General features: G+C 42.2%; 1 protein-coding gene across 1 annotated transcript; it reads right to left on the bottom strand.

Annotated features, from left to right (window-relative positions):
* Positions 1 to 2,483: 2,483 nt before the first annotated feature.
* On the bottom strand, positions 2,484 to 19,583 carry FAM199X (family with sequence similarity 199, X-linked). The gene is made up of 6 exons (XM_019540232.1): positions 19,330 to 19,583; positions 14,994 to 15,213; positions 11,551 to 11,700; positions 11,087 to 11,248; positions 7,700 to 7,960; positions 2,484 to 6,251 (listed from the first exon to the last, which is right to left on the bottom strand). Exons 1-6 carry the CDS (start codon positions 19,488 to 19,490, stop codon positions 6,081 to 6,083), a joined length of 1,125 nt encoding a protein of 374 aa, XP_019395777.1. The 5' UTR covers positions 19,491 to 19,583; the 3' UTR covers positions 2,484 to 6,080.
* Between the last annotated feature and the right edge of the window lie 4 nt (positions 19,584 to 19,587).

Raw genomic sequence — 19,587 nt, 5'->3', positions numbered from 1 at the left:
TGCTACATGAATTATCCTCCTTGCATTTTTCAGAGTTTGCTACCTGATCCTGGGGCTAGGAAAGGCACAAGCACACAAACTTACTGAGAGGTAACACAGCGTTGGGGGTTAACATGGGTCAGGTGCTGTGGCATAACTACCTGCAAACACGCTTTTACCTGACAATGGTAGCGTTCAGGGCAGGGCAAGTGAGCTTTCGTTTCCAGTAAGGTAAGCACTGAGCGGGCTGATGGCAGTTCCCTGAAGCAGCAGGTGCACCACGGAGTCCCACGCTTCTTAACCTTGTGGAAACCTGCTTTCACATTGGGTGTGAGGACATGAACAGCTTCAGTTCAAGGGGTGAAGGCCAGAGCAAATTTGAGAGCATGCTGGAATACAACTCAGCTCTTCAGGGATGGCTTCACTGCAAAGAGCACTTGGGTGCTCATCACCCAATTAGCCTTAACCAAAGCATGAACAGCTGCACACGTTGCCGGACCTGCACTCATGCTGGTTTTGCTATGGCTTCAAAGAGATCGCCGTTTTTCTGCTGTACTTAGCTGAGCCATTCGGATTCTTTCCCAGTGAAAGATCTGTACCACCCAATTCCTCCCCTCAAGGCATTGGGAGAGGGTACCAAAGGACTCTCGGCATTCACATAGGTTGGGTTAGCCGGCACTCTCACTACACAATGAGTGGTTACCAGCCTGCACGACACTCTCATTCATATTTTAACCTTATGCTCCATGACAGGCCAGTCAGCCTGAGCTGAAGGCACCAAACTCGGGTCAGAGGCCTGTGAACATAGATGAGAACCAACCTGGGGCGATACCCAAGGAAAACTCCAGGTTAACTCAGCAGTGAAGAGACTGGTGGAGAGACTTCCTGCATCTATGCACCACTAGAACAGTGGAGACGAAACGTTAACAGGCCTTTCACATATTGTAAGTGCAGGGTCTTACGCCACGCAGCACATTCCCCTTGGTCCACCAAAATTCAAAGAGCACCATGAGAGGTATAACCATTTTAATCAAGTATGCCTTTTAGCATTAAGGATTGCTGAGCGTTGTTTGTTCCGACTCCTGTGAAGGGCAGTTTGCGTGTGCTGCATTTCTCATCTGCCCAAATACTTAGGTAATGAATGCAGAAACCCCACATCAAGCCACCTATGTTTAAAATAAGAGACCACATACTCCATTTCACCAGTGTCTCTTTACTAGGTTGTCATTTTTAATTCCAACCTGTACCTCAATGCTCACAGGACTATTTTTAAATACAATGAAGAGCTCAAAATAAAGTGTCAGCCACCAGTGTTGCAGCTCATTAAGTTCTTCACAATTTCAGAAGAAAAGTTCTATAAACATTGTGAAGAGTAGGTACAGAGTACCATTTTATGTACAAAAGTGCACTGCAGTCACATGTTAGCCAGAAACCTGGAAAGCTAACCTTGATTTAACAATTCCACACAATGTATTTAAGACTACTTGAAGTAGATTATTTAAAATCAAACAACTTCCTCCTTGCTTTGGTTATGAACTGTGTTCTCAAGGCTCCAATATCACTGACTTGGGGAGGGAGGGGACCCAAAAAACCAAAAACAGAATAATGAAAAACAGAGTTGAAATGTTGAACCGTGTTCTGAAATGGTTTAAAGCTACCTGCATCTATCTCCTATCGAGTTGTCATGTATTCAGATCCACTAGCTAAACAGTGTCATTATAATAATGCAGCTAATAAACGGAGCATCCATTCTCTCACACCTTATGCATACAAGCCCAGATTAATAAATAGTCCTCTAAGGACTTTCAAAACCACATCAGTTGGTCACTCACAATAGTGACTATATAAAGCCAATAAAGCAAATGTTGGCCATGGAAGAATCAGTTGAAAAAAAAAAAAATTGGTATTTAAAGGCCAAATATCAACTACTATTGAAACTTAAATATCCCTGGAGGGAAAGTAATGAATCCAGGACACCTGAATTCAACTTAAATTAATAGTAGGTACTGTAGAACCTATGATACCTTTAAGTGCTTCTCTACATCTAATATGTACATTTAAATATGTAACTGTGTATGCATAAAAATTTAAGCAATCTTTTTTTTCCAGAGAATGATCTCCACAGGTTTTACTGACCACAATTTAAGAAAAAGTAAAGTTCACACTAAAGAAAAATACTGAAACCAACAAAAAAAACTAAACCATATCTTTGCTTACCATGTGCAGTAAGCTTTCTGTATAGAACACCTTGCTTTGCCATCCTTCCAGCCATTTAAATTTTCCCAGACAGTTACAGGAAAAATGCAGAAAACATTTCACACAAAAACAGAAGATGAAATTAATTATACACATAAAAAGAAAAGGGGATCTGTCAGGCAGCTTTCTTCCTCGTTTTTGAGTGTACTAAAAGATTTTTTCCTATTCTTTACAGTTTTCTTGAAGTTAAATTTTCAGTGCTCCTTCTAAGCCTTTTTAGAGAAAAAAATTCTCAAGAAAGCAAACCGTTACTATTCTTGACATCGTTTTAATGGATTATGTTTATATACAGCTGACAAAAAGCTTGATAGTTTACAGTGCCAGTATACTGGAACCAAAATACTAGCAGAATTTCCTTCCGCACCTCTACATCGGCTCCAAAGTTTAATTTTCCATCAAGAAATTAAAAAAAAAAAAAAAAAAAAGAGGTTCCAAAGCACTTAAAATTTTAATGGTTTGGCTTCATTTTTATCGCCAAGGTGTCAGTCCTACAAAGACTAACTGCATATTTTGGAGCAACCAATTTGTAGCTGTAGTGACTAGCATGTAAATAACAAAATGTTAGTATTTTTATCAATTAATTAAAAGTTTCATAAATTAGACTTTGACATCGGGGGCAGGCATATGCCAAGAATGACAGTAAACATACAGAGCATGTGAGAAACAAAAGCTATGAAGGGACAGATGTATCCAACATTCTTGTTTGTCACATCCTTGGTGCTCGAAGCTCTTTTCCTTACAACTCTGATACACAATCCTAAAAGCATAAATTAGCATTTCAGAGAAATAAAATTACTCGGAGTCCAATCTTCGGGGGCGCCAAGTACTCAACTCCTATAGAGTGGTTTCCTAGACAGAGTTAAGAAGCCAAAGCATTGTGATACACAAAATAGAGAACTGTGGAATAACTAGCGTGATGGAAGAACCACACTGTTAGAAACAACCAAGATGTAAAGGGAAGCTAAGGAGCTATAAAAATGTTTAATGCAGCATTTTTGGCACCACCTTAAGCCACTTTCTTTCATCCGTTCTATCTACCAACATTGTATTATACAACGAGAACCATTTAGTAAAAATTGCCAGAGCCTATTCATCCAAGAAGAGAAGTCAAAAAGTTAGAACTATTTAACTATTCTGTTTAATTCAAACTGACACCAATGAGTGCCAGAATGGAAATGCTATTTCTTCTCCTTTCATTTTGTACTGTACTGAAATGGGTAAATAAGCAAGTAAAAAGGAGATGCACCTCATCAAAATGAAGGTCCACTTCTTGCTACAAAAGCTGAGGATTTTACACTTTGAAAAGCAGACTTGCTGCGACAGAATAATGAAATGACACTTTCACGCCCCACTGCCCTGAGATATGGCACTCTTCTTACAATTCATTTCACAGAGTTTCACTGTTCAGTGCTAGCCATTGCGCATTTGTTCTCCAGAAAAAGATTCACATTTCAAAGTGACTGAAGAAAATAAAGGCTGCCGTGAACTGGGAGTGATGTGTACACAGACTACGTGCAAAGTTTCGTGATGAATGTGTCAACTTATGTCACCCTTTGACTTTACAAAAGGTCAGTAATTGGGCCATGAAATTAGCAGAATCAACAGCAATACAATTTTATCTCCATCTCAGAAACTCAAGGTTTTTGTTAGCATGGATTTACTCTGTTTGATTCATACTTAGCATTATATGAGATTACTCTGATGGGGGGAGTAGTAACCAAAAAAGAGTCTCCCAACTGTCATAAGGGACCAGGGTACTTGAATGATGAGAGAGAAATAAACTAGCCAGTATATGAATGATAAACACAATTAAGGTTACACAAAGTCTCACTGCCACTGGAAACCATGAGTAATCAGGCTTGCCTCCAGTTTTTGAAGACTTCAAGGAACAGAAGATTTCATAGCAAATAGTTTTGGCTCTGGGCCTCTTATTGAGGCCCTTTCCTATGACACTGTATAACACTTAAGGAATAAGCACACTTAAACATTTCAGATCTCAGATGCATTTTGCAAGAACTCGCAGGTGCCCCCATGTTCCATGATTTGTAGTCAGAGCAGTAATATGCTTATGTCATTTAATAAATACTTCCACAGATGCTGTAGCAGCCAGCTCTTTTTACTTTTGGCTTCCACTGATGGGTAAGCTCAAGTGCAACATTATTGCTTATATCAACAGCAGTACAAATTTCGTTCCCAAATGACTTCTCCCAAACTTAGTTTTGCTAGCCCACTGAGCCTTATGGGAAAATTAAGTCAAACAATAGCGTCCCTACTGTCAGAACTAATTTAGGACCCTGTCCTCGATACAATTTATGCACGTGAATGGTCCCCCTGAATTTATATGGGGCTACTCATATACACAACGTTACTCATGTGCATTCGTAACATGGGGCCCTGAGCCCTCTCCTTCAATCTTGTTTTCTGAGTCCACATGAGAGGTAAAGAATTTGGTTGTCAAACTGAAGTGTCAAATTGAGGTTCTCTAAAGAAAATTCATGAAGCACCAACATATTCAGAGAAGTCACCGTTCTGAATTCAGAACCAGCAATTCTAGCCCCCTTTCACCTCTTGTAGCTGCATTCACATGAACGAGTAACAATTGAATGCAAAACAAAAAATACCAGTCCTACAACAAATATTCCCATAATGAAGTCAGAACTCATTTTATAGATTGTCAGAAACAGTAATACAGTAACATTCAGTTTTTACTTCTGCTCAAGCAGGTCTCCAAGAGAAATCAGCAATGGCATAAAGGATGTTCCATTACCTTAAAACTACCCTGCAAGATAGAAAAAATAAACTGTCAACATTTAGTTAAAATGCAAAACTGCATTAATTGGGTTCTTTTGCAGGCAGCCAAAGATATTCTAAGTCTAGTTCTGGCTGAAGAAAAAACCAGTAAGTTTACATGTCACTTGTTCATAGTTCTGCTACAAGTAACATTTCTGAAGGTTATAAAAGATGCCCTACATAACTGAACTGAAAATATTAGTATACCTAATATATGAAGACATTTTTATTTTTTGGCTTTTTTTCCTTTTAAGAACAAGACTGGGATACACTGAATAACCACTAGTAGCACCATCAGGCTACCAAAGGAATTAAAAAAAAAACCCCACAACTAATAAAATGTTAAGCGGCAAGGTAACTGTTTGTAGCCTAAGTTTGAATACTTAAAGAGCCGCCACTGCTGAAACAGACTGCTTCTATGTTGATATCGGCAACATTTGCATGATAGGTCTTTGTTGGTTAGAAGCGTGTTCCTGCTTACTGTCCCCATGATGTCATATTTTTTAAATCACAACCATCATTGCTAAGAATATATATATGTACATTGCATACAGTATTCCAATTTTGTATGGAGCAAAGCCAAAGCAGAGTTTTCTCAGAATAAAAAATCCTCTTTCCATGTAAAATACCCTTCCTACTTGAAAAAGTAAGGGAAGACACAGCGTAAGATAAAACAGGAGATTGCCAGAGCAAAAAGGTTTTGCCCACCCTGAAGTTTGCCTTTAGGTATCAGTGTCTTCAAATAAATGTAAACCTTATCAACAGAGGAACCTACTTGAGAGCAAAGTAATGTAGGAGTCTAATTCAGTGGCTGTTTTAAAAAGACAATATATTTTTAGCAGCTTGTTAAAGTCGTTGAAACCTCAGTTGCAAAATTAGCCTGAAGAAGCCAAATCACTCAAAGTTTTAAGCGTTCAAATTATCAGAATTGCACCTGATAGAGCATTCTGTGTATATTAACTCATCACTAATCAAAATTTTGGTCAGGAAATGGATGTAAACAATATTGATAATACACTTAAGGCTTAGAAAGAACACTGATAAATTCACCCCTGTCACATTAAAACATCCACATCTCCCTCATGGTCCTCCTCAGTCACTTTTAAAGAGAGCACTTCCTCATTGAGGAACAATCCACTCAGTCTTTCCTTACGAGCCTGTCTCTGCTCTTTCAGCTGTCTCTTGCGTAAAGCCTTTTGCTGTAGCTTTCGTTGTTTAGAACGTTTCTGTCAAAATAAAGACAAATGACAAAATGAGTTCTTGCGCAGCTACTGGAATTCATCACAAGCACAGTTTTATGTAGCATCTCTTTTATATAGTATCACATGGGAAGAGCAAATAAAATAAGCAGATTGGTCAAACAGAAAGGTCATGTAGAAAAGAAGAGGTGAGTAGCTTGAATCAAAAATCAACTCTCCCTTTAAAATGAATCTCCCTCCTCTGCCTTCACTTCGAGAGAGGGGGAACAATATCTTCCAGCTTCATTACAATGAAAAGTGAATCCAGCTTTTATTAAAAGCACACTTTTAAAACAGCAAATGTGAGCAACTTTAATACAGGATTCTAGTAAATGTACGTTACCTATAAATTAGATTCTACTTTGACAAGCGACCACAAAAATGACTCTCACACGCTTCCATTCTCTGCATTTATTCAGAACCTTACTTGCCTGCTTTAGTGACAAAATTACCCTAAGTCTCCTGGTTTTGTAGCCATGCAGAGCCAATGCCACCAAAGTGGAATAGAACTGTATCTATTTCAGCACTGTGCATTATCAGAAGTATTACCTAAGTATCGATTAAATAAGTTCAGTCTCATAAAGCAAGCTTGCAAGTTGAAACAATCAGACTTGAAGACCTTTATTACAGGCAAGAAGTCATGAGAATGCAAAAATCCCAGTTTGATTCAAAGACTCAATTGGATTTGCTGAGCTGGAACAATGAACCCTCCCCCCTGCCCACCCACACGCATAATTGCACTTATGAACCGATCACATTTGAAACTGAAACTAGAGAGGAATCAGTGGTCTCAATACTGCTTTTACAGAATTACTTCTCAGCTTCTAACAACGAGACACTGCTTAGTAGGCAGCAACATATCTACAGGAAATGTGTTGGAAAAACAATTTAAAAGAAAATGCAAAAAAACAGATAGAAATTCTGTGTCACAAAGATTGCGATATTCTTCAATATTCAAGGATCACACCCCGGAAGATGACTTTCCAAAAAGAAGCACATTTTTACCCTTAAAAAATATATCCAATTTTGGTTATATGTATATTACTGAACAAGGTAAATACATGTACACATACATAAAATGTGTATGTATTTGAAGACAGCAGAGATTTACAAAACCAGATGCGCGTGTGTCCCCACACATGTGCGCGCACACACGCTCTTGTGAATACTTACCTTATTCAAATAACCTTAAGTGGCCAATGTAGGTAGGGCCTGCCACAGGCGCACATTAAAATACTCTCTTGTAAAATAGTTGGCAATGAAACAAATAAACACAACCTTTCGTTCTTTCTTGTCACATCACAGGCACTGGCCATTTCAACTCAGCCAAGTATTTTCGTTGGGTGCCACAACGCCCAAAACCCTCTTTCCATACAAATACCACAATCGCTTCACAGAAAAGACCAGAACACACGTGCGCAAGATCCGAGACTTACTTTTGAATCCCGGATTCTTTCTGCCGCGCTCGTGGATAAGTTGCTGTCACTATGGGCCCGACTCATGTTGGCGCTGGAGTTTGAAGCAGAGTTGCCAGCGCTGGAACTGCTGCTGCTTGCTGAGCTGACCATGCTGGCACTGCTACTGCTGGCGCTTGCACCACTCACCCCACTGGTACTCGCAGAACTGTAGCTGCTTCTCTTCCAGCTTTCCCTTGCTGACCGCTGGCGAGGACCATGTTCCTTGATATAGTTTCTCACCTTCAAAAAAAGAAACAGTCAAAGTAAGGAAGGCATGCTGGGACTGCATTTTCTGGAGAGATCATACTCAAGGAATGAGAGGCAGGCAGGCAGTCTGAAGTCAGGGCAAAGCGGCACCATAGAGCCTTAACTGATTCAGAGAGGCACAAGCTTTTGGGGGTAACAGCTTAATCAGATGCTATGAATAAATGCTGTGCAATTCATTCAGAGCTAAGGATCGACCCAAGTCGTAACAAGCAAAACGGATTTCTGCAGAGCTTATTTTGCGGCCTTTTCATGATTAGCCCACCCCTCGCTGCTGATTGGCGGAAAGCGCTGTCTGTCATGTGGCCCCACCCCTTCCCACCAATTGGCTGAGAAGGCTGTGGTGCAACCTCGCCCTCTCCACTGATTGACAGAGAAGACTGTCATGGGGTCACACCTCTTGCCATTGACTGACCAAAGGCTGCACAATGGACAGTCCTCTCAGCCAATCAGCAGTGCCCCCCCCCACCGCAATAGCCGTTCCCTCCACCCCCTGCAGGCTGTGAGGCTGGGCTGCAGCAGCCACAAGCACCACTGGCGCCCACTGCAGAGCAGCGGTTTATTTTTTAGTCCTTTTTTTGCGCAGATTTCACAAGCAATACCTGATTTCATGGTTTTTTTCAAAATCCAAAATCAAGTTGTAGGTCCATATTCACAGCATCCAAAGTAAGCTTCTGCCTCTGAATTAGTTAGTCTATGAGGTGCCACTCTGCCCTGCCTTCTCAATGGATAATGTTATACATTTCATCTGCTATTAATTACTAAGATCCCAGAAAAGCTAAACTAAGGATGGTTAAATGAACAACTGGTTCATAACGTTACTGCTAACACCTAATTTTAGTTTTCTTAAGAAAAGCAATTCCCTCCCTAATTAAACAGAAAAATTTGATTGAACATTTACTAGAAAGGGGAAAGCATTTAAGTATGATGCAGTAGAAAGCTCTTAAAAATCAAAAAATGTTAACACCAAAAAAGGAAGGGCTGCCAATAATAGAAAGACTTCAACCCAACTGCTTTTTAACCAAAGTCTATACGTGGATTAGGTTACAGAGATATACCCACAGTAATAACAATCAGAAAAATGGGTATTTAACTATTTTAGGTTAGGACTAAAATGTATTACATGTTTTGAAATATTGAAGGGGCTCAAAATCTATGAAGGCCTTGCAGTAGGAAGAATGAAGCAGAACTGAAAAAGCACAATCAAGGGAGGGCATGCAGTATGTTACACGGCTCAGCACCAGACTGTTAAACCTGTACAGTATAGGTCGACCCAGCATAGAGTACTGCACTGTTTGCCATACCATTAAAAGAAAAGGCTGACGGCATTTCGAGCAAAGGGACAAAGGCATCAATAAGTCTGCCAGGCAGCATGTTCTTCCTCTAGTTCAGGGGTGGGCAAAATATAGCCCAGGAGCCGGATTCAGCCCACCAAGCCATTCTATCTGGGCTGCGGGGCCCCTAAAAAAATTAGAAAATTAATATTTATTTGCTTCTAGCTGCCTGTCAAAGATGACAGAAGCCAGGGGCAGTAGGACCAGAGGAAGCTAGTGGGAGGACCCAGCAGCAAGGTCTGCACAGCCCTGGCCCCCCAACCAGAAACTCCTACCTAACAGAGGCTTCTGGCCTAGGACCAGGGGGCTGTTCCCGCTTTTCTGCACCAGAAAGGGAAATGCAGCCCTCAACAGTTTGCCAAAACTCAGTAAGTGGCCCTTCGCCCGAAATAATTTCCTGCCCCGGCTCTAGTTTGACCAAACTAAAATAATTTGTTATATATTTTGAACAGTTACATGTTCAGTATTTCTTCTAGTCCTTGAAGCAGCCACTACTTCAGACTGAACATAGTTATACAGCCAGGAAGGCCAGCCTCCATGGGACAGCTGACTTGTTTCCTCCTTGTTGCGTCCTGAAAACCTTTGAGGCAATCTGAACATCATGATGATTCTTTACTGCCTTAGCACCTCCTCCTCTAAGCAGCTGTTAAAGTTAATAAGGAAAGGGAAGAAATCCAAAGCATGCTACCCTGTTGGCCTCTGCATTGCATCTTTCTGTATGCCAGCGGTTCCCAAACTCTGATAGATTGCGCACCACCAATTTAAAACGATACAACCTTAAGTACCACCAGCAAATTTTTCAGTTCAACCTTAAGTACCACCAACATTTTTTTGTCACATAAAGTAATTACAATAAATCTGTTAATGTGCACCACTGACAGGTTGTCTGCGTACCACTGGGGGTACCTGTACCACAGATTGGGAACCACCACTATATAAATTCCAAGTGTTACTTTGATTTCATATAGACAAAAAAACAACAGCAACAAACAATCAGGAAAAAATGACTACTTATGGTTTACACTCATTTCACAATTTATGGTTTGCTTCCCAATTTAATTGTAATAGTGCATCATTTTTCAGTACACTATTGTAATTCCCCCTTCACGTTATTGAATTCAAAAACTTCTAATAAAATTCCTGCAAGATTTTTCCCTAAAACAGGTTTAGTTAGAAATCCATCAGATTAGAGGACCTACATCACCTCTTACCAGAAATCTGTTTGGATTTCATATGAACAAGTCCAAATAACAGATAAGCAAAAGGGTGAATTACTCTCTCCTATAATCAAATATTACTCAATATTTTCTTTGAATTTTTTAGTATAGCTTAATTTAGTTTTTGCATGTAAATTAAGGCTACACTATGAAGATATATGCAGATGATGAGTTTAATCACAAGAATAATTACAGTGCTTAGAATTACTTGTGCAAATGAAGTTATGCTCTCGAGTAAGCATTTGCAGGAATAAGGCTGAAGCCTTCAAAATTACTTAGTGGATATTTTGTTTAAAAATGTTTAGTGTTATGCCAATACTATCGTACCCCTGCTCTCTCATTCACGTATTTGCAATGCCTTCCCTATAAGTCTTAAGCATGAAACTTGTAAAGAACATAGCCAAAGCTGATGGGAAAATATTGGTCACAGCCCATACATGATTTTCCAAGACATGAAGCAACCTGCCCCGCATGTGACAAGGCAAGGGGTAACTCAGAATCAAGAAGAAAACAATGAAGAATGAAAAATAAAAATAAAAATGTTAACCTACCTGTTTCAGTTTTTCATCTGTAAGACAGTTAAGTTCAATAATAAACTCACTATCTGTTGGCGAAATCTGAGCAGTGGGATCAATAATTTTAATGATATCAAGTTGCTCTCGTAGACCCATTTCAGTACTGACTTTCCGACTCAGGTATTCAATATATTCAACCTAATAAACAAAAACAAAACCAGTATCTTCTGGGACCAAAGAAATACTCTCACATGTTGCACACTTGGATTCTTTACTCAACACAGACAAATATAAAACACAGAAAAAAAAAAATCAAAATGAAAATTAGCCTTCTCCAGCTGTAAAAAATGTGGCCTTCACCTCTCAGTAGTCACTACCCCACAGAATTTTAAATACATCAGCTGTAACACATAAAGCTTTTCTCAACTAGCAATTTTGTTGAGCCTCAAGTCTTCTACACGGCAGCAGTGCATCTCAAAACAGAGCAAAGTAAGTCTCACCTGTTCATCATTTGTCATTGCACTCCATGGGAGTTCATCAAGGTTCCTGTGCTTGTTTTTCTTTTTTGGAAGCAGACAGGGAGAGTTGGGAATACTAGGTATGACATCGGAAAGTACATCACTCCCACTTGTAATGTCGCTGCCAGGCAACTTGTAGGTATGCAAATAAAGAAAGAGAACAAAACTTCAAACAATGCTAGGTAGGAGTAGTAAACTCAGTGCAGAACATGATGTTAAATAGGCAAAGTTTAATCTCTCAATAGATGCAATCTAACTGCCTTGTAATTATTTACAATCCCAAAGAACATAATTTTATCCCATGAACCATGTGCAGTACCGAAGTCCAGCAAACTCAACTTGTGTTGCTACACTAATTGATGTTTTTTATTTTTTCATTTGCATTGAAAACTCCTTCAAATGTGAGAGAACTGGCTATTTATATAGCTTAGCAAAATGAGCTACAAGCTGGTTCAGCCGGCACTCTGGAGCAGCACCAGAACAGCTGGTTCCAAACACAGATTCCCATCCCTGATAGAAACCCATCCAATTTCACCCCATGAGGTTTTGCAAGGGGGACAGCCAACTGCAAAATGCTGGATTATTGTCACAAAGCTAATGAATTCTTATAAGCTCTAATAAGAGCTTTGGCCCTTTACTGATGAAGGCTATTATTAAAGCTCCTCTTCACAAAGCCAGTGCCAGCTGTACTCCAGCAGCATCTGATCAAGCTGCTGCCAATAGTTACTAGCCAACCCCTGTGCCTCTGCTTTCACAGGAAAGCCCTGCAACACTCATCCTAATCCTAAGGATGCCCTGCACTAATGACAGCTCTTAGGTGGGCATGCCTCATCTCGAGCCTTTCAGGACAGAACAGAAATTTTCTTCAAGGAACTTATTTTTTTTTTTGTAGAGATTCCTAATATTAATAGCCAGCCTTACATTTTTCCCCACCATTTATGGCTGCCCATAAGGCCTCTCTACTATGATGATCCACCCCTTGCAACCCCCAGACTAGATCAGTGCACCACACAATAATTGGGACTACCCTTGAAAAGCAACTAGGAGCACGGACCGGCAATTATTCTGGGCGGAAGGCCACTTAGTGAGTTTTGGCAAGCCATCAGGGGCTGCATGCCAGGCAGCCAGGGGCAGAAAATATTAATTTTCTAAATTTTTTAGGGGCCCCGCAGGCCAGATAGAATGGCCTGGTAGGCTGGTAGGCTGCATCCAGCCTGCGAGCTGCATTTTGCCCACCCCTGAACTAGAGCCATCAGTAAGCATAAGAAAGCCTCTGCTACTCGATACCCTGAATGCCATTTAGAAGCATTAATCACCTGAAACTTAACCGCTCTCTGCCATCATGCAATTTAACTCTCAATGCCAGCCAATTTAGCTAAACTTTCCATCATAGGGAGTCCCAAAGCCTCTAAAACTTACTCCTTCCACAATTCCACTAGTCAAAGTTTAACTATGCTACCGGGCAGTGCAATACTTAAACAAGATTAAAAAACAAAAACCACAGATAATATTAAGAAGTAGGGGAAACAGTCCAGTTACTATTATAAAAAAACTCCAACCCCACTGCTTCATAAAATAAGGCACCTGAATGTCTAAAGGGAAGCAGTGCAAAACTCTAAAACTCTTGGTTCAGAGATGATACCTTTTATTAGATCAACTAAGAACTCACAAAAAAATTACCTTTCTTATATAATTTTTTTGTGATTTCTTAGTTGGTCTAATAAAAGCTATCATCTCTGAACCAAGAGTTTTAGAGTTTTGCATTTCTTTTTGTCTCAAACCAACACAGCTACCACATACATCCCTAAAAGGAAGAAATGCACATTTGTAAAGTCATTTTAGAAATGTTTCTGCAATTGGCTAAAATTATTATTAATGAGTTTACTGATTAGATTTTTGGCTTCATAGGTTCATGTGTTAATAACAGGTCAGCATGTTGAGCATACAGATAATTACTTTCTGGTGACTATTTTCCACTACTAAATAAAATCTAAGTTTTCTCTTCTGAATGCAAGCATGTTTTGAGAAAGTTCATTTCTAGATAGGTTTCTCATTTAACTGTACCCTACCCAGTAACTATACAAGACAACTGAATTACACTGCTATAATTTTTTTCCTGTGAGCAACAGCAGAATTTTAACTAGCTTCATTTATACAACCACTGACATGTAATTTCCGATTGCACCTCTACTTAAAATGTGATGGCTGAATTACTCACTCTCAGAATTTGCTGTATAAGGCTGTAACAATAATGAAAAAATCTTCTCCAAAGCTCTACAAGTCCAGTCAAGTATGTCTCTACTAACAAATGCTTATAAATTTTTTCTAGCCATTAATCAAAAGCAACCCTGTTAGCTAATCAAATGACTAGGAAACGGCTTCTTTCTAAAATCATAATCCCGCTGTTTTCCATGCAATTAAAATTTCACAACTCAGTGAAGAACTGAGTCATCAGAATAATTTGGGGTATTTCTATAAGCTGCACTAGAAAACTTACTTTGTAGACGGGTTGTAATCAGATATCTGAATTCTAACGCAATGGGGAAAAAAGATGGAGGTAATTTTAGCCAATGCTACTGTAAATACATATGGTAGCCTGCAGTTGCAATTCAGCACAGTATCTATCATATTCCTAGTTTAGAGTGTTTACATTTTTATCACATTTGGAACAGACTGTATATTTTTATGGTACTGCAGAGTATGACACACCCATGCCTTGTGGCAGCTGAAGGAGGAATATAATGTTTTAAATTGATGAATACACCTACAGAAAAACAGCATGCTCTATAAATTTCAATTTTAAATAACTTTATAATGGAATGAATGTTAATACATATGTACCTAAGATGACATACAACATGCAAAGCAAACCACACGCTGTAAAGGTCCATCAGATTGCACATAATAGACTGGGGGATGGCATAAAAGTAGCACAAATCCTGCTTTTACATTCTTCCTAGTTTGGGACTATAGAAAACAGAGATGGTCTGAGTCCCAAGAACCTAAAACAACAGTTGGCAAATAGAAAACCCACGGACATTCAACCCACACCCAAATGCTACCTCAATTCCAGTAGAAGAGCCAACATTCATTGCACTGATCCTCACAGGTCCAACATTTATCACCAGGTTCCATCAGTGTGTCAAATACAGCACCAGATATTCTACCTTCCTGACTGCAACACACCTGAAGATGGCTAAAACCAAATATAACCATAATATCTAACAGCCCTGTACAGAAAGCTGACCAGGCATTTTAGCCATAAAGAGTCTAAGTGAGAACTCCGCAATCAAATAGTCCAACTGGAACATTTCTTGTATAATGAGATTCTCAAAAATGTATCCTTGGCATTCGTTATCTATCAAAGAACCTCAACAGTCAGTTCTTGAGTCAGAACTGTCTTGTCAACCATAAAAGGAGCTTACCTGCCATTCAAATTCACTGTCTGACCAATCCCAGTATGTGCTAATAGAAGAGGAGACATCACTGCACACACTACCTTCTGGGAACAGATCAAAAGATGTGAACTCCTGATCATCCAGCAGAGAGTAGCAGTCATCCTGGTCACCAGCTGACACAGATGAAAAGAGCTCTTCGCTGCATTCAGAGCTGGCAACACTTGTTCCACAAGAAGTCAAGTTCCACCTGCAAAACATGCTAAACAAATCAATGGCAGCTCTCACACAGTTTTCCCCTGAAAAAGACTTTGTCCTTTGAAAATATACATTAAATACCTATATCTGTATCCATTACACATGGGTTTTGCTGAAAGAAGTTAGTTCAAGCTGCATTCACATTGACGAAAAAGGTACAATCAAGAAAGAGTCAAGAATGAACACACACACAAAAAAGCCAGATGTAATTTGTGCATGTCCTGAAGACTTGCGTCCTGATGTTTCAATCAGATTTCCAATCAAAATGTACTTTTAAAATTTTACCATTTATTGTTCGTATTTTTAAACATACATAAGGAGTTTGATGAGCAGAATTAAAGACAAAGACACTAGGATACTAGATGGGGTTTAGCTTGTACGTCTCACGTTACATTTGCTTAATATAGTAGTTAAAAGCACGGCAATGTAGGGCTGCGCAGGGCGGGCAGGAGACCCTGGCATGGATCTCTACTCCTTGCAGAGCCAGGTTGTGGCAGGGATTCCCCAGCTCTTCCCAGGTTTCAGCAGGCTGCCGCTGCATGCTGGGGCCAGCAGCAGCACCGCAGTCTTCTCCGCGCAGGTTGTGCCAAGCAGCTGCAGCTGGCCCCAGCCTGCTGAAACCCTGCAGGCAGATCAGGGGCCCACGCCCCGCGGGAAGAGCTGGAGAAGTGATCAGAGAGCTGGGGAATCAAACTGGGAGCTAGATGCCAATATAAGAGCAGTCCTTCCCCCCACCTTCTTAGTTTTTGTTTCTCTGCAAGCCCGGCTCCAAAATTCTCCAAAACATTCCTGAAACATTTCAGAGTCTTCCGATTCACTTCAGATTCGGTGTTTCGGGCACTGAAACGGCCCAAAACACCTCCAAAATGAAATGGCTGCTAAAATTTCACACAGCCCTGTCAGCAAGTAATTCTCATGTTTGGAGGTCAAGTAAAAGCAAAGCTTTCAAGGGATATGTGAGGAGGAAACATCTGAGAAACATTTATTTAATACTAGCAAACTGTCCGTCAAGAATGACCAGAGGCGAGGGGTGTCTCACTCCACCCCTCTCCTGCCCGCAGCCACTCCATCCCCCTCCCCACCACTCCTCTGGGTCCAGCCCTGCTCCATACCCCCTACCTGCCACTACTCCAGGTACTGCCCTGCTTCATGCCCCCTCCACACCACTACTCTGGTATGGCCCCGCTCCATGCCCCCTCCCCGCCTCTACTCCAGGTCCAGCCCCAAGTCTGTCTCACATCATTAGGTGTGGAAATCTTTCTTTCATTTGGCTTTAGGAGAAACAGCTATTGTCACAGATGTAATTCCAAATGCCCCAGCCAGACCAATGCCTTGCTGGAAAGCAACTGCAACTCCAGGATGTCACCCTCAAACTTCTATCTGGGGCAGGATGTTATGTGCACCATGGTTTGATCAGGGTTTCCACAGCCATAACCAGGTGAGGTTTTTAAGCGCCACTTGCACTTCAGGTAGCCATGCAGACCACATCCAGTGCGTATTCTATTAAGGGATGTCCACATGCTCCAGGGAAGGATGAAGCCCAGTGATTGCATTGTTGGGTCAGAAATAAGGTGTTTTATTTGGGAAAGTGTTTTCTGCCCAAGCTTTCCTCCAAGATTCTTCAGTGTTGTGGTATACGAGGTGCTTGGTTAGTGTCCAAAAAGGTTTTTGTGAAATCATGTGACGAGTTGGGAGATCTTAAAGGTCTCTGTGGATGGGAAGGTCCACATTACTATTGAAACGTATTATTTCTCTGTATTGTATGTTGCTGCATCTGGTCAAATCAAGGGAGGAGTAATGTTTGAAAGTACCGGTAGCCACTGCACTGGAATTGATATCCAAGTTCCAGGGACAGTCCTCATTACTGAGTCAAGCTGTGTGGAAACGGGCTGCCTAAACAACACTGAATGTGCCATTTCTTACAGGAAAGGGCTGCGTTGTGAAAGCACTACTACTGTTTGCCATGCGTACACTCCATGTACCATATTTCACAATGTATACGTCAAAGTTTGAAACCAAAATATTTACCCTTAAATTTCCACCTTGACTTATACACCATATCAACACAAACCCGAACACCGCACTGGTGCATTGCTGCACCCAACCCACAGGGAGGCGGCATACTGGCGTCTAGGGGCTTTCCTGGCACTGACTGAAGCCAGGCTGCTGCTTCCCCCTCCACCCATGCCCAACACCCTGGAGCCAGTCTGGGTGCCCAATCCCGGTGCCTGTCAAGTCTGGCCTGGGGATACTTACCCATGGCTGCCCCACGGGTAGAACTTGGCCAGAGGAGTGGAGCCACTGCCTGACCGTGCAGGAGCCACGGCACTGCCACCAGCTGCCAGCAGTCCCAGGATGCAGAGCAGCAAGAGTAAGCAGCCCACTGCCAGCAGCCCCAGGGCGCAGAGTAGGACCAGCAAGTGGCAGCAGAGTGGTGGGGTCAACTTATACACCAGATTTACAAAAAACCTAACTTTTTTTTAACAGGAAAATGGGGTCAACTTATATACAGCACAGACATGTACACCATGAAATACCGTACTCAAAAAACTAGAATGAAGACAAGAATGGAATTCAGAAGGTGTTTGCTTGCCAAAGCAGAGCACCTGCAACATAAAAAAAAGTGTCTCACATGAGGATTACTTGAAATTTAGATACACAGCCCTAGTAGACAACAGAAATAATGAGCAGCACACCCAGGGAACAATGCTAAGCATAAAGTGGTTTCATTAAATCAAGACAAGCTACACACTAATAGCCTAAAGATGTGACGTTCTAACTCAATAATGACTAATTAACTGGGTGAGGAAAGCTAAAAAAACACTGAGTTAAAAAAGCTGAGAAAGTCACAGGTACATCAGAAGGAGAGAGATCCATCAAGAGGTTAAAATAAGTTTTTTAGTTTGTCCAAATTCATGCACACATTGATCAGAAATGCACGAAACTCCTTCTGCTCGCATCACATTTGTTTTTATAGTAATAAAGAGCCCGAGAATGGGAAAGAAGTAAATGAATTCCCACCAAGTAAGGCATTGCATTTGCAAATACTTATGTTGCTAGCATGTCAGCTTTCCATTATTAGCTACTGAATTAACTTATTTTAATGTAAATCCAACCAAATGTTCCCTTAGCCTGAGGGCATTTACAAAGTGTTTGCCACTTTTACAGGAAAATCCCTTGCCAAAGGGAATGAGATACTTCCATGCACAGGTAGGAAGGGGGGAGCAGGGGGACACGACAGGACGACAGACAGACAACGGGACGGGACACCCTTTTGCAGCTTTTAATGTTAGAACCATCACAGCTATTTTGGAGTCACACGTGGGGCGTGCAGGGTCTCCTGACGGGAGGTGGCAGGCGCAGCGCCATGTCCATGCAGAAGTGCACAATGAGGCTCTCGAGTACACAGGACTGGGGTTCCCCCACACCTGGTCCTGAACCAAGCTGTCATGCCAGGACCTGGGTTCAGGAAGGCTTGTGCTCTACCTGTGCACGGTTCTGAACACTGCTGTAAGGGGGGATCCCCCTGCTTCCGCCCAGTACCGCCCCACTTTGCAACCAGCTCCGTGCCCAGGGGAGGCCCAGGCTCCTCCAGCTCTGCCCGCTTGCCCATCTCCTCCACCCTGAGGCACTTGGCCTCCCTCCACCTCAGTCTGCCCTCGAGGGTTTGTCTCCCTGCCCCCGGGGCAGCATCTACACTAGAGCAAAAGGCTCCACCAGCGACACCCCCTCAGTCAGCGCCCCCTTGAAGGCTCACACATGTGCAAGGAGCAGGAGCAGCTCAAGCGACTGCCCCCCTACGTCCCTTTAGGGCAGCCTCCATTGCCCCTTCACTGCAATGGTCCAACCCCAGCCCCCCCGACACTGCAATGGTCCAACCCGGGCACGCCCCCCCCCAGACACTGCCATGGTTCAACGCAGACGCTACCATACCCCAGCCCCCCGGCGCTGTAACGTTTCAATCTAGCCATGCAGTGACCGCCATACAGTGACCACCGTAGCCCCCCACATGCTGCCATAGTTCCGTCCAATCGAGTGCATCTCCCTCCTCCCCGCAGCGGTGGTTCCACCCGGCCAGGCCCATCCACGCGGGTCGGGCGGGCGGTACCTGCACGAGTGGAAGCGGCGCAGCGGGTCGGTGCGGTGACAGGACGAGAGCTGGCACCCGAAGTCGCTGCCGTCCAGGCAGCCCTCCTCGCTCAGGCTGTGGCCGCCGCGCGGGCAGGGCTCGTCCGGCGCCAGAAACTTCTCGTACAGCTCCTCGGTCATGGCGGCGCCACTATCCCGCCCGCCCGCGGGCCACGGCGGGGGTGAGGGTGCCGGTGCCAAGCTGCCTCCGCCGCTTCCGGCTCGGGGGGGAGGAGGA

The sequence above is a fragment of the Crocodylus porosus genome, unplaced genomic scaffold, assembly GCF_001723895.1.
Source record: "Crocodylus porosus isolate Cpor-Errol unplaced genomic scaffold, CroPor_comp1, whole genome shotgun sequence".
Classification (NCBI taxonomy): Eukaryota; Metazoa; Chordata; order Crocodylia; family Crocodylidae; genus Crocodylus; species Crocodylus porosus.
This window is presented reverse-complemented; position numbering and strand designations above follow the sequence as displayed.

Coding starts and splice junctions, on each gene's coding strand:
- FAM199X (XM_019540232.1), bottom strand. CDS start 19,490: ATGACCGAGGAGCTGTACGAGAAGTTTCTGGCGCCGGACGAGCCCTGC. Junction 11,701..14,993: donor ACAGTGAATTTGAATGGCAG/GTAAGCTCCTTT, acceptor CATACCTACAAG/TTGCCTGGCAGCGACATTAC. Junction 7,961..11,086: donor CAGATGAAAAACTGAAACAG/GTAGGTTAACAT, acceptor CTTTTTTTGAAG/GTGAGAAACTATATCAAGGA.